The sequence below is a fragment of the Populus alba genome, chromosome 5 (genome assembly GCF_005239225.2).
Source record: "Populus alba chromosome 5, ASM523922v2, whole genome shotgun sequence".
Lineage (NCBI taxonomy): Eukaryota > Viridiplantae > Streptophyta > Magnoliopsida > Malpighiales > Salicaceae > Populus > Populus alba.
In genome coordinates, this window is record NC_133288.1 from 20,600,050 (window position 1) to 20,614,669 (window position 14,620).

At 33.6% G+C, this 14,620-nt stretch overlaps 2 protein-coding genes and 1 non-coding gene across 6 annotated transcripts; 1 reads left to right on the forward strand and 2 right to left on the reverse strand.

Annotated features, from left to right (window-relative positions):
• Positions 1 to 367: 367 nt before the first annotated feature.
• LOC118062211 (fructokinase-1) lies at positions 368 to 4,697 on the reverse strand. 2 transcript variants are annotated; one of them, XM_035075941.2, is made up of 6 exons: positions 4,091 to 4,697; positions 3,328 to 3,578; positions 2,908 to 3,199; positions 1,838 to 1,990; positions 911 to 1,313; positions 368 to 828 (listed from the first exon to the last, which is right to left on the reverse strand). In XM_035075941.2, exons 1-5 carry the CDS (start codon positions 4,484 to 4,486, stop codon positions 930 to 932), a joined length of 1,476 nt encoding a protein of 491 aa, XP_034931832.1. In that variant the 5' UTR covers positions 4,487 to 4,697; the 3' UTR covers positions 368 to 828; positions 911 to 929. The 2 variants fall into 2 exon arrangements, with proteins under 2 accessions (XP_034931832.1, XP_034931831.1); XM_035075940.2 differs by having other exon boundaries at positions 368 to 1,313.
• Positions 4,698 to 5,610: 913 nt separating this feature from the next.
• On the reverse strand, positions 5,611 to 10,054 carry LOC118062210 (iron-sulfur protein required for NADH dehydrogenase, mitochondrial). 3 transcript variants are annotated; one of them, XM_035075937.2, is made up of 9 exons: positions 9,572 to 10,048; positions 9,355 to 9,479; positions 9,134 to 9,257; positions 8,470 to 8,592; positions 7,889 to 7,986; positions 7,511 to 7,637; positions 6,856 to 6,941; positions 6,254 to 6,379; positions 5,611 to 6,143 (listed from the first exon to the last, which is right to left on the reverse strand). In XM_035075937.2, exons 2-9 carry the CDS (start codon positions 9,379 to 9,381, stop codon positions 5,973 to 5,975), a joined length of 882 nt encoding a protein of 293 aa, XP_034931828.1. In that variant the 5' UTR covers positions 9,382 to 9,479; positions 9,572 to 10,048; the 3' UTR covers positions 5,611 to 5,972. The 3 variants fall into 3 exon arrangements, with proteins under 3 accessions (XP_034931828.1, XP_034931830.1, XP_034931827.1); XM_035075939.2 differs by having other exon boundaries at positions 6,259 to 6,379; positions 9,355 to 10,054; XM_035075936.2 differs by having other exon boundaries at positions 9,355 to 10,048.
• On the forward strand, positions 9,564 to 9,724 carry LOC118062302 (U1 spliceosomal RNA). The gene has a single exon (XR_004689723.1). It is a non-coding gene; the product is annotated as a U1 spliceosomal RNA (small nuclear RNA).
• Positions 10,055 to 14,620: the final 4,566 nt, after the last annotated feature.

Here is a 14,620-nt window from a genome sequence, read left to right on the forward strand (position 1 = left end):
CCATTGCAGCTCCTGATCCTGATCACCGATCACCGATCACCGATTTTCTTATACGATCTTTATATTGTAAATCATGATTATAATTTATAACACGTAAAAAATAAGTTCCAAATACGAGTTACTGGCAATGGCAGCTTCGTATAAATGCTGAATAATTAGTGTCAAATCGGCATGACAAGAAGCTAAAAAAGGTGGGGTCTTATGGAAACTGGTAATCCTGCACGGGGTTCCTCACTCGTTATACTAATGCTCCTCTACATACTATCATCACATACATAGATCATTTTATCATCATCCACAGGCCACATCCTCCTGGAACTCACCTTCAGTTACTAAGCATGCAAGAAAATATGCTAATGCTCGGACCTTTTTCCTGAAATCATTTCATTTCATTATAGACTTGGCACGCAACTTCGACAATTTGCAATCACAGGAGCTTAGTGTTTTCTTGGCGCTAACAAAAACTTAATATGGTGCAAGAGAAATCAATCTCTTTTATAGAGAACAAAAATCATATTATAATAGCTGCTACAGAAGTAATCATGTTGCAATGGTGCAAAGAATTGGAACATCTTCATGAGCATAGGATTGCAAGAAAAGTTGTACAGAGAAACCTGGTTCAAAAGCGCAACTCTCTGGGATGTCAACGCGCAACCATCATGTTAAATGATCCAGAAGAGGAAAAATGAGACTTCTGCTGATTCTGTGATTGGAAAGGAACTTTTCTTGGCAAGTATCTCATCCTTGTTCCACCAAAGATGAACTCTGTTGTATTACTTATGGCAATCGATTACATGGCAAGCAGAACTGCCAGTGAAATTGAGCACACTAAACCAACAAAATTAATTAGTACCTCAAAAATCAAATTGATTCTAAACACCTGCATTCTATGGCATCCATCAAGTGATACCTGCATTCTACTGTATCCATCAGGAAGCCACTTTTCCCTCTAACCTATTATCTTTGAGCTTTGGGAGCAGTTCAGAAACCACTTTTTGTAGAGCAACATGGTTTACTTGATTGTTCCTTCCATTTATGACCATTTTTGACAGAAACGTGATTTCTCCAGTATCCATATCTTTTACTAGTTCATTCCAGAATTCATCATCCTCGTTGATATTTGATGCTCTCATGAGTTCAATTACTTTCTCCAAGGTAGCCACATTACGACCAGCGCCACAGCCCATGGCAGTTGCAGCACCTACTGCATTTGCAATTGCTAATGTATTTACCAATGGTATATTATGGATATAACCAAATGCAATAGCAGCAACGAAACTATCTCCACATCCAACAGTGTCAATGACATTCACCTGATCACATTTTAGAATACCAATCAAAATTTTACTTTCCACTTTCTAGGACATGTAATGGGAAAAATAGTTAGACAAAATATTGGACTGTCCAGTGTCCACAAAGAATATCAATCAAAATCATATTTTCCACTTTTCAAGATATATGGGTAGAAACAAGAGCTTAGCTATGGGAAGCTTGAGTATGAATTATTCACAAGTGTATAAAAGCAAAACTTACATGGCCTAAATTAAAAAAAGAAAAAGAAAAATCAAAGATGATCAGAAAAAAGACTCTTTACTACTTGCCATGCTCTTGGTTTTGCTTCCTCTCAGGTTTTGAAAGCCGAAAGGCTTTGGCAATGTCCAGCAAGCAAAATGAGGCAGTAAATGGTGGAAATTAACAGTGAACATGTTCAAATTTGATGCCCTAAAACATCCTAAAACTAAAGCCTTCTACAGGAGAATAAAGGCGCATGGTTTCAAGGAAATACAATAGAGTTGCACCTTCAAATGACTCTATGAAAAGGTCAGGAATATCATACCTTGAATGCAGGTGCACAGGATATACTTGACATGGTAACTAGAATCGAGCCCCTCGAACCCATTTTAATGATCACCCATTTTGTGCGTATCCCATTTTTAAGCAATTCTTGCCCTGCCAGTATTGGGTTTCCTATTCCAGTCAATGACTCAGCCTGTCAGATAATTAATGTATGCGAACTAAATCAGAACAGCGCCATGCAAACAGCTTAAAGAATTCAAACTCAGAGCACAAATGAAAGATGAGTTAATTGCTATACAAGTGATGTGTAACAAACTACTTGTAACAGCCATAAAAAGCTCCAAGACAAACCAAAAAAGAAAGAACTCCTGGCGTATAATGGCCAAGGAAAAATCTAAAACTAATATTCTAATTCGTGGATAAAACACATCGATGATGCTGTTTGGAGCTTTTTAGTCATGTTGTGTATCCATTAACAAGTAGTATTCATGAGCCAAGAAGGATTTCAGTACTTATTGGTTCTATAGAAGTAAGCGGCAATCTGTAATTGACAGCATATCCAAAGAACAAGGCGAAAGTTATAGATGACAATCACGCAGTAAGAATCTATGTTAGCATTGAACTTCAAACACTTATAGGAACAGATGGAAAGTGCTTAATAAAACTAATTCATTTAACAACCAGTTTATACTTCAACAAATGAAATTTTTTGAAGCTTAGTTTACACATTGACCATAGTTTCATTGCAAGATCCAGACTAACTCATCCACAACTCTGAATTAATCTCTATACAGCATTTCATATTTAAGTTAAATGTTAGACATCAAAAGAATATTCTAAAAAATTGTCTTTCCAAATTTCTCATGCTCGACAAAACTCTACTATTTTGTAAACTCTAGGTATACACGTGCCAATCACAGTATTCAAGGGATATAAACAAAAACACAAGGTAATCTTATCTTATGTATTTATTATTGTCATTATTACTACTTTCAGAATTGTTTTCAATATTGGACTAGTTTTGAACTTTTGATTGGAGATTAAAGTGATTGCATTTTGCTGAGAACTGAAGCTAATCTTAAAACATTCTAAGAAAGTTCTTGGTCAAACCTCATCAGATGTTAGAAGAAGAACATCACTCATCTTCAACAAATGGCTTAAAACCTGTCGTGCTTCAGGTGTTCCAGTCAAAAGACTCTTTCCACGTGGTCCAGGATCAAAGAAAACAGATGTTCCAACTTCAACAGCATAATCTAGAGCTAACATTATCAGAGCTGGGGAAAGCTCATCAAATCCGTAACCATTACAGAACAGGATCTTTGACTGTTTAATAGCCATCTTTACTTCTTCTGATAATTTACTCATCCAGCTAAATGCAGGGTCCTTGCAGAAATCTGCTCGACTGAAAACAACAAAAGCCACATGAAGATGATCCTGTTGAGCACAAAAAGATAATAGCAACCTAATGCTTTTTTCTTTCTTTTTTTTCAATATTGTAATCTAATTCTACACGTCCAGGAAAACATTTACCTACAAAATCCATGTCTTTGCAAAGGGTCAACAAGAACCCAACATAAAAGAGTCTCATATGAAGCATTAGAACTATCAACAATATCACCGTCTTCACTCATCCCAACCATTCTAATCCCCTCCTCGCGAAGCACATCAAGCAAAAATTGCCCATATATTTCATCACCCACGTGACCAATCGTGGCGCAATGAAGTCCCAATCTTGCAGCTGCTATAGCCATATTGCAGTTACCTCCAGCTTCCCAGTATTTCTACTTGCAAAAAGGAACACGCACAAATTACTTTAAAAACAAACTAACAACCAACACAGACAAGTGGTCAGTAATGTAATTGCCTTTTATTAGTAAGATAATGAGTCAAATACCGATTGAAATTCTTCAAAAATAACATTAATCAACACAAACATAACTTTATTTATTTTCCTTGTCATTTTTTTTTTACACCAATCATCTCCACAAATTAAATACTAACATCAGCATCTGAACTTGCAAAAATCACATAAAAACCAATCCAAAAACAGATGAACAGCTAAAACAAATAAAAGGGTCACTGATGCGAGAATTAAACTTCATAGATTTTCAATTATACTGATTAAATTTCTGCTAAAACCATAATAATCAATCAAAAATTCAAATTCAAAGCCAATATTAACAACAGGGTCATAAATACAACACTCCAATTTCATATTTTTCAATGTGATTATCTTCGTTACTAATAATTTCAAAAAGTTAAACAATTGAAATCAGTTAAGAGAAGAGCCAACCTTATCAGGTGGGGATTTGGACAGCTCTTGCATATAAGCAAAACGAGCCTCACGAGAACGAGGGGGCAATTTCGGAACATTAAGAACAATATCAACACAGAGATTTCCCAGGGTGGCAACATCAATGTTTTCGATACCAACACTCCTCACTTTCCAGTCGTGAACGGCAGCACCGTTCCCGTTTGAAGGTCCAAGCGAAGCAGACCCATGACTGGGGACGGATAGTTGGGTTCCTTTACAGATGAAAACGGGGTTGTGGTAGATGGATCCTCCAGTTTTTTGAGGGGATAAAGGGAGGACAAACTGTCTAGGGTTAAGACGGAGAGAAAAGATAGGGTGGGAAGAAGGTGCATGGTAAGGGAGTGGAGATTTGAGAGTTACGGTGTGGTTATGCATTCAGGGGCGGAACGGGAAGGAGATTAAGAGTGAAGAGAAGAAAGGAAAGCAACGGAAATGAGAGGAGGGAAATTGAAGGAAACTGAGAAGAATGGATTTGCTTCTAGTTGTAGGGAAGGGAGTGGTCAAGTGGAGTGTGGAGACCGCTGCAACTTTTTTCGTCAGGTGTTCTTTGATCAACTTTTTAAGTTTTAGACTTTTCTATTTCCTTTCTCTTGCAAGGATAAGAATATTTTTTTTCCTTCTTGATATCTCGAATTCAAAGAAGTTTTTTCTTTTAAAGAATTAGAAAAATAAATATATTGATCTCTCAAATGTACGATAGTTTTCTTTTCTTTTCTTTTTATCATTTTTTCCAATATTATAAAAAAATAAAGATAACTTTATTCTTTTTAGAGTGTTTTTAAAAGTTCCATAAAATCATTTTTAGAAAAAACTTCTTATTTTTTTTATATTTTTAAATTATTTTTATACATTAATTTTTTAAAAAAACATATTATTTTAATATATTTCAATTAATTTTTTTTTAAACATATATAAAACTCTACTGCACTTTTAAATATCCTCAGCACTCAAAATAAGAGATAGAAATCTTTATATTCAGTTTTAAACATACGCAAATCCAATATACAATAACTACACGAAATATATCTGCCTCACAGAAAATAATCCTTTGAATCTCTTGATAAAAAGAAAAAAAAGAGAAAAGAAAAAAACATATCCAGTTAAAGCCCGTTTATTAAAAATATAAAATACATGTTTTTAACACGGTGCTTCGCGTTAATAAACGAACCCTTGGAGATGTATATACGGTAGATGCACATTCTGGATGATAATATATGCTATCTGAGGTCAATTTGAAGTAACAGGTTGCAAATCCAGTCGAGAAATTCTAGAACAATTCTGTGTTGCAATAAGCTCAGCACCACAAATCAATCTTTTGTGAGCGAAGGTGCAAGCACAGAAAGGACACAAGATATGGAATTCTTGAGCTACAAGTTTTTCTGGGTTATGGAATTCTTAAAAGCAATCCTCCCCGACGACTTATTACAACCTGGTATTTCATGACTAGGTAAATGGATAGCTTTTTTGTAATCATTCAAGAATTAATAAATTCTCATCAGTTCTATAACTTCAAGAAAACTTAAAATTAATGTCAATAGTTTGGCTACAGCATCTGGAATGATGTCAGGATAGGTGGATGCATACCCCCAATTGTTTCACTCGCTTATCAAAATGTTGCCAGTGTAGCTAAACAATCTGCAGAGGAAGAGAACCATTGGCTGAGATCTGGAGCAAATTGCTCTGAGCTTTTCTCTATGCCCTATTTCTAGAATACATCGACTTGTTCATACAACGAAAGGGAAAAGAGAGATTAAAATTAGCATACTATATATGCACCTAAGTAACCAAATCAAGAAAAAGTATTTGATGGCTACTAGATCATAGTAAATGGAGGGGAGGGGGGGTTGTTCTACCAAGGTTTTTACAGATTAATCTCTGGATGGAGAGATGGTTCGTTTGCCAATTCCTCAAGTTTGTTGACAACATTTTGTGCTGTATCACCATATGCTTTGGAGATCACAGAATCAGGTGCTGAAATCACTACAGGGATGCCTTCATCAGAACCTTTTCTGACGTCCACTTCTAATGGTATCTGAAACATCATAATGTAAATTGAAGTGAATTGCTACTTACAAATCTACTGAAACATCAAGAGATTGCGCTCATCATGTCCAAAGTAAATAAATAAAAAAGTTAGCATACCTCACCAAGAAAGTTGTGACCCATTGAAGCAGCTGCATTTCTAGCTCCTTCTTTCCCAAAAATGAATGAAGGTTCACCACAATGCGGGCATTTGAAGAAACTCATGTTCTCTACAAATCCCAAAATCTGTAAACATAATTAGGATGCTTATAAATAGAATTATTAACAGCAGCTTTTCTTTCCTTTCCTTTCCTATAGAATATGACAACAATAGAATAAAAAATCCCAAACTCCATGACAAGTAACAGAGGAGGAAAACACTTGCTTTCAGTTTCTACTAATATACCAAAAACTAATAAATCTGTGAAAACACATGCATGGAAGAGAAATATATCAATCCACCAACGGATGCTTGCATGTTTCACATGCATCCATGGGTGCTTGCATGTTTCATGCATGTAGCGCCAAAACTTACAAAATCATATTATCGTTTGTAACTAATGTGATTTGTAATAAAAAAAAAATGCTATGCCACTGATCATAATCAGTTTTTTATTTATGCAATATCTAGTAATGCTTCGTTATCTAAGCCAAATTGCTGAATTTTTTCACCAATTACTGAATGAAACATTTTCAGATTTCAGCAAAAGAAATGATCATACAGGAACGCCAACTTTAGAGAACATATTAACTCCTCGACGAGCATCCAACAAAGCAATATCTTGTGGAGTTGAAACAATCAATGCACCTGTACAAGCAGAAAATATGTTACTGAAACAGAGTCACTTATTGGCAATAAATAGGAAAAGCTTTCTTCTTTGGCCCCCACTTAGATATAGGGAGTTATATAACATGTGGGAAACAGACTGAATGAACCAACAAACGCACATGTACAAACATCACAACCTTTTCTGCTTATTATCAAGGAAAAAGATTTACTGTTTGCAAAATAGTTGGAAGGGAATCAATATAAATCCACAGAAATGCATCGAGAGAAAGCCAGATGAAGCAAATGAAATATTAACTCATCCAAAATCATTTTCAACACCGTAAACATAATGCTTGCAGTGTCACAACATATCCATATTATATCCAGGAGCCATAAAAATAGAGGTCAGGAATAAAACAAAATACTAATATAAACAAGGTACCTAGAAACAACATTTAGTGTTATTAATTAGACAAAAGGCTAGTCAGCATAATGGCAATCGTCATTTTGATAATTAAATCAGCACAACAAAATTAACAAAACCTTAAAAGGGAAATGGAGAGTAATACTTTTTTGTCCTTGGGCTAAATGAAATACTCTTTACTCACCAGATAGTTGCAGATTTTGGGTCATAGTTAGCTGTGCGTCGCCAGTACCAGGGGGCATATCCACCACAAGAATATCAAGATTTCCCCAATCAACTCCCCTAGTCATTTTCACAAGAGCACTCATCACCTGTAGTGGAAGGTAGACTCAAGTTCTCATAAGAAGCAAATAAAAAATTCTATGGACAAAACTGCTACATTCCTGCCACCAGTAATTATTTGCAGATGATTGAAAGGCATATGGATGAAAGGAGAGTAAATGTAAAGCATGGGGTTAACTAACGATGAATTGTTGAGATTTTTTGTTAAGTTGATGTAAGACCACAATCCATCTGAAAGATGAATTGCCAACATGTAGGAGAAATATAACGACTAACGTACCATGGGACCTCTCCATACGATAGGGGCATCCTTCTCTACAAGAAATCCTATTGACATACACTTAACTCCATAGTTCTCTATTGGAATCATCTTCTTATCTGCAAGAGAAAGAGAGGAGAGAGAGAAAGTTATGTTCAAATTGTTGTTTACAAGTTATAAGCATGACAAACAGAGATCCATTGCACATGTTTGGGTGTGATTGTAAATGAAGTCACAAAAACAAAAACTCATTCTCCAACATCGGCATCTGCCATTCATGTAGAGGGCGAGTCCAGGGGGGTGAAAATTGACTTATATGATAAATTCACTTCCTTGTGTCTCAGTATATTTTCAAAATACACATATCTTGCAAGGTACAAAGCACATCGCATGTAATTCAGTAGTGAGAGTGAGAAATGAGAATGATGAGTTATGAAATCAACCGAGGTTAGTAAACAATCTTAAATAGAGCAAACAACTTCTTACCATCTCAAACCCCTTGCTATCACACTTACAAGGATCAACTTATTGATATCCACTTAAAATACTACCTTAAATCGACAACATGCCTTCTTGAACACACTAGAGACTTAAAGCGTTACCTTCAGTAATATCTGGCTTCCTGTCAATCTTCATCATCATAGGAACAGATGGTCCATAAACATCAGCATCAAGCAGGCCCACCTTCAGTTGGCACTTAATAGCAAGTGCAACAGCCAAGTTAACTGCAGGTCCAACCAGTTTGCGGATATGAATCAAATCAAACAGCATTAAGGAAAAGGGCAATGGTAAGTGCCTCGTGGATCTTATGTACAAAGAGAAGACATATGACATGGTAATCAAACGCATTTGAATTCAGAGAAACAATCAATATTGCTCATAATTTGAAGTTAGTTTCCACTGTCCACTGCTCTTTAAACCACCCCCACTTAAAACATCACACAAAAAGCAAATATTTCAAAATGAAAACTAATAACGGAGTCATTTCTCAAAATCAGCATATAATCATTGACCCGGAAGTTAGAACATTGTAATCACCTAATTGCCTCATTAGCTCAGCAAAACTGACAAAAAGAATGGAAATTTTTCCTTGATGCTGACATTTAGAACCGTTCCAAAACCCCAAAAGAGACTCCATTTTAAGAAGAAAAATGAAAACAAACTTGTTAAAAAGCTCAAAATGAAACAAACCCTTCAACTTAATTGCCCTAAGACTATAAAATAAAAAAGAAATGAAAAAAGAGAAGTAAACCCAAAAAAAAGTACCAGCAGTGGTGGATTTGCCAACGCCACCTTTACCAGAAGCAACAGCAATAACATCCTTAACCCCTTCAAGCCGCAATTGTGATTTCTTAAACGTCCCTGAGTAGCTCCTAATACTTCCAAGCCGCTGCAATCCAAACCCAACACCCCATCACCATCTCCATCAAATTACCAAAACCCAAAAAAGGAAGAAACCAGATCCAAAATACAAGACCTCAACTTACGCTCAAAGGTCCCAAGAATCCCATCATGGATCCAACCTAGTTCAAAACACACAGCTTCTTCGAGACAGATGAATTCTTTTGAAAACCCCGATACAGTCTTTACGCGTTGATGTCTTGATGATCGACTGATCTTTGCCCCACATCGGAAAGAAATGGAGAGTGGAGTTGAAGGATGGATTATAAAACAGCAGGCAACTGGACAGAAAAATTTACTTACCTGGACGGGGTCGATGGGCGATCAAGAAAGCCCATGGCCTAGGTTGGCGGTTCTCATTGCACTTAGACAGCGCGTGAGCCTAACATCTCCCCAAGTGGGAGAGTGTACGTCATAATTTGTGCTAGTTGGGGCCTGCGTACGCGCGGCCCCTCTCCAATCCTTACGAAATTTTCAAAATGATGAGCCTCAAGCGTAAAGGGTGGCATCGTCTTAACTCATGGCTGAAAGCTTACGTCTTATGTCTGAAAGCTTCTTAAAAGAAATGGAGGGAAAGTAACAGCTCTCATGCTTCCAACTGTTCATCAATTGCTTTCAATTGTTCAGCGTATATGAATAGAATTCGTACTCATAAAAAACATTAAGTTGTGGAGATGCATTTTCTTGAACAAGGAAAGAAACATATATGTTAGTAGTGTTCTTTCCATGGAGTTTTTCCTAGGTGGATCGAAAAGCTGCTAGCAAAAGGGCGAAGTCAATGGATTCACACATAAAATAGACTGGAAGAAGATATTTTTTTTTATATAAAAATAATATGACAGATGAAGATTTAGTCAATGTTTTTAAAAATATACATACCATTACCAGATTCTAATATTCTAATAGATATCGATACACTTTATGCCATGGGTTAGGTCTATATTTTTTGTATGTATAAAATGATGTATAGATATCGTAAGCATGTTTCAAATAAATAAGAGAAATCAATGATTTGGGCACCGACTTGGTTTTATTTTAATTAGACAATAAAAGTATATGCAACAATAGTAAATAGATAAATGTTTTAAAAAGAAAAATCACTATACATCAATTTTTTTTTTGAATAAAAACACAAAATTAAATAAAAAAATAGATAAAAAAACCAGCACGAATCAACTCAAAATAATATTATAGACATATAACCTAAACAATAAGAGACAAGTCAATACATGTTAACCTGCAAAACTCATGACCTAAGCAACATCCTCCATAATTACATACAATCTTTACTTGGTTTCTCATAAATACTATAATTTTTACAATGAGTTTTTGTTATATATAAAATCTTAGATTTGAAAATCTATTAAAATTTGAGCAGAATTTTTCTTATATAAAAAAATCCCAAGTTATTGGCTAAAAACTTGTTACATTTCAATATATTCAACCAATTCACATCTCATTATAGTTGACTATGTTTATATTCTTATCAATATAAAATATTCAAATCTTTAAAATATAAGAAGCATAATTTAACCTCTACATGTTACATTATTTAACCCTCATATAAAAGTTTAATAATTTTTTATTTCTCGAATAATATTTTTTTTAAAAGCCATCGACTCAACAATTAAATCAAGCTATGCTAATATAAAATTCCTACTTGAGATTTTCCAATTGAATCATCCATATAATGATTGGGACATGGCCACCTATAAATTAAACTAAGGATCATTTAACTACTATGTTAGGAATTTAATATAAACATTATCAAATTAAAATCTACATCAAATAATCATGGATTTAATTAATATTTAAGTCCAAAACATCATAAAATCCTAGTATAGTAGGTACAATAAAATATTTGCATTCATGTTTTAATTCCTAAAAATTACATATAACATGCAACATCATTAATATTCTTATAAAAATAAAGTGCAAGGGTTCCTTCATCTACTAATCTCGATGAAGTTGCGAGAATCGTGAAATCACTTTGTACTATAAAATAATTAATTAATTAATATGACATAAAGTTTTCCAATGCAATTTATTAAATTTTCTTAAGTAAACTAAGTTATACATATCCATTAAGAATTTAGTTAACAATTAACTTAATTCTTCTTCATCTTCTCTTCACATTTATTACAACAATCCCTTGAACTTCCAAGTGATTTATCCCTTGACCTAGACCCAGGTAATTAGCCAACATTCAGAGTAATATCCTTACCGCCCAGAAATAAGGCATTAATCCTATTTAAGATATCCAGTTTTACAGCCCATAACAGGGCACTAGTCCTTAAACAAAAGCTAAATAAGCTTCAAACCCCTTCATCGCCATTTTACTAGCAGTTATAACTGAAATAAAAAAATTTTGGTATGAGACTCCTCTCACCTCTAAATATTTTCTTCCTGTCATTTTGTCCTTGAAAAGTTATTATCATTGCAAAAATAACCCATTTGAGCCTTATACATACCCAACCAATTCATTTCTAGAATGACATTAAAGTCTCGTAACTCTAGGTATAAAATCTATTCTAATTTCGTTTCTATTTACATTTATTTTTACCCCTTTAAACATAAAATCAATAATTACAATTTCAGCTAAAAGAGTATCTATAACAAATCCTTTTTCACACCTTATTTTTTCTCTCCTGCTACCACATCTGAGACAGCTCTGATCTCTTTTTGAGTCATGTGGAAGACTCTACCCTGGGTCCTATCTCCTTGGCCTCTGCCCTGACCTTTATTACCACTAGTTATAGACTAGGTCGGTCTAACTGGCCTATCTTCAATAACTAATTGCTATTGGCTCCGAGTTAACTGTTGTTGTCCCTGTATGAACTCACTCTTCCTAGGGCAATTCCTCCTAAAATGCCCTTAGTTTGCAGTAATGACATTCTCAGCCCAAACACAAACACTATTGTCATTTGTGCTCTCCTTTACATATATAACAGCACTTTAGTGTCAAAACAATCCCTGAGTGTTTTCTTTCACACTAAGGATATGAAATAGTATTATGATTAGATGTTCCTCTGCAGAACTATCCTTGGGGTTCAAATTCCTGGTAGCTGACCCCATAACCCCATTCTAAATTGAACTCGATACAGCTCCTCCTCTCTTTTTAAACTGACTAAATTGTCTCTTACCCTTCTTTAGAAAGAGAGGTCTGCTTGCAAGAAAATCATTGTCCTTCCACTTGCCCTATACAGACTAGTCGTGCTGGCCCTCATTCATAAAGGCACTGCTTCTATCAGCTCTCTAGTAGTATTAAACTTAATCATGATCAACCCTATCTCAACTCAACTCCTATTGTAAATCATCACGCAATCTCTCAATAATAAAGTGCTTAGTAAAGACAAATGAAGGAGCACATAATGAGAGGTCATTAAACTCTTTTCATACTGAAGTGCGGTCATACCACCCTGGACTATCACTAGAAACTCTTATTACTTCACCTTAAGGTGATATGTAGAATAAAATTGACTCTTAAATTAGACACTGAAATCACCCATATCAATGTTCACGTAATCCTCCTGGACCACATAGTGCTCCACCAATATAAAATATTCAAATATTTAATATATAAAAAGCATAATGTAACATCCTTATATTATGTTATTTAACCCTCATACAAAATTTTAATAATTTCTTATTTCTTAGTAAATATTATTTTTGAAAAGCCATCGACTTAACAATTAAATCAAGCTATGCCAATATAAAATTTCTACTTGAAATTTTCCAATTAAATCATCCACACAATAATTGGAAAATGAGCACCTATAAATTAAACTAAGGATAATTTAACTACTATGTTAGGAATTTAATACAAACATTATCAAATTAAAATCCACATTGGATAATCATGGATTTAATTAATATTTAGTCTAAAACATCATAAAATCTTAGCATAATAGTTACAATAAAATATTTACATTCATTTTATCATTCCAAAAAATGACACATGGTATGCAACATCATTAATATTCTTATAAATATAAAATGCAAGGGTTTTATTATCTACTAATCCCAACGATACTGGAGGATCCTAAAATTATTTTATATCATAAATTAATTAATTAATATGATATAAATTTTTCTAATGCAATTTAATAAATTTTATTAAGTAAACTAAGGTATACATATCCATTAAGAATTTAGTTAACAATGAACTTAATTCCTCTTTATCTTCTGTTCACATTTATTACAACAATCCCTTGAACTTCCAAAAGATTTATCCCTTGATTCGGACACTGGTAATTGGCCCTTATTGAGGGTAGCATCCTTACCACCTAGATTTTCACTCTCCTCTCTTCTTTTAGTTTTATCTTTCGAATATTAAAATCTCTTTGATTAGGTCCCATATTATTAATTTTTTTTTTAATTTCATTATTTAACATTGAGTTGTTTGATAATTGAACTTCATAATTTTTTTTTTAATTTTTCCTTTCTATAAGGTTATTGCGATGTCAAACAAAAGTTCCAGCACTAAGTTGATGATCGATTTTTTGATAGTCTATTTTTTTAACATTTAGTTAAATAAAAAATGGTTTTGGAAAAAAATCAACTTTATTAAACTTTATGGAGCCAATGACCTAGTTTGCAGGTTTGGTGTGGTAACCCGAGTTGCCTTAATTCACATGTTTGGTGGGTTGCTTTTTTTTATTATTTGAACTTGATTTTGTGATCTTCTATTTTTTTTACTATATAGTTAAAAAAATAATTAAAAAAAAAACAATGTTAATAAACTTTATAAAGTTTTTTTGACTTATTCATGGGTTCTATGGGTTGACCTAATTTGCAGGTTTCGTGAATTGATCTAATTTGCGAGTTTAACTTTTTTTTCTTGATTTTATCCTTCAATAATAGATTGATTGTGAATTGAGTTTCATAAATTATTTTGTTTCATTTTCCATTAGGTTATCACGGTCTAAAAAAAGCCCTAGTATTAGGTTGCTGCTTGATTTCGCGATTATTTATTTTTGTTATTGTATAATTCAATAAAAAAATATTTTAAAAAACAATTTATTAATCCTAGTGGAATTTATGACCTAGTTCGCGGGTTTAACATGTTAATCTAGGTTACCCGACTCACATATTTGGTGTGTTTACCCACCAATTTCGATATGTTTTTTTTTTTTTAAAAAAAAAAAGTTTTGGTCCTTTAGTTTTCTTAATTGATTTTTTTTATCATTCAATAACATTGGAGTGGTAGAGAAATAAATTTTATAATTTATTTTTGTCTGTTTTTTTTATAGGATTATTATAGTCTTAAATAAACATCTATTTAAGGGTGAGTGCTTAATTTTATGAGCATCTATTTTTTATTATATAATTAAATAAAATAATTTATAAAAA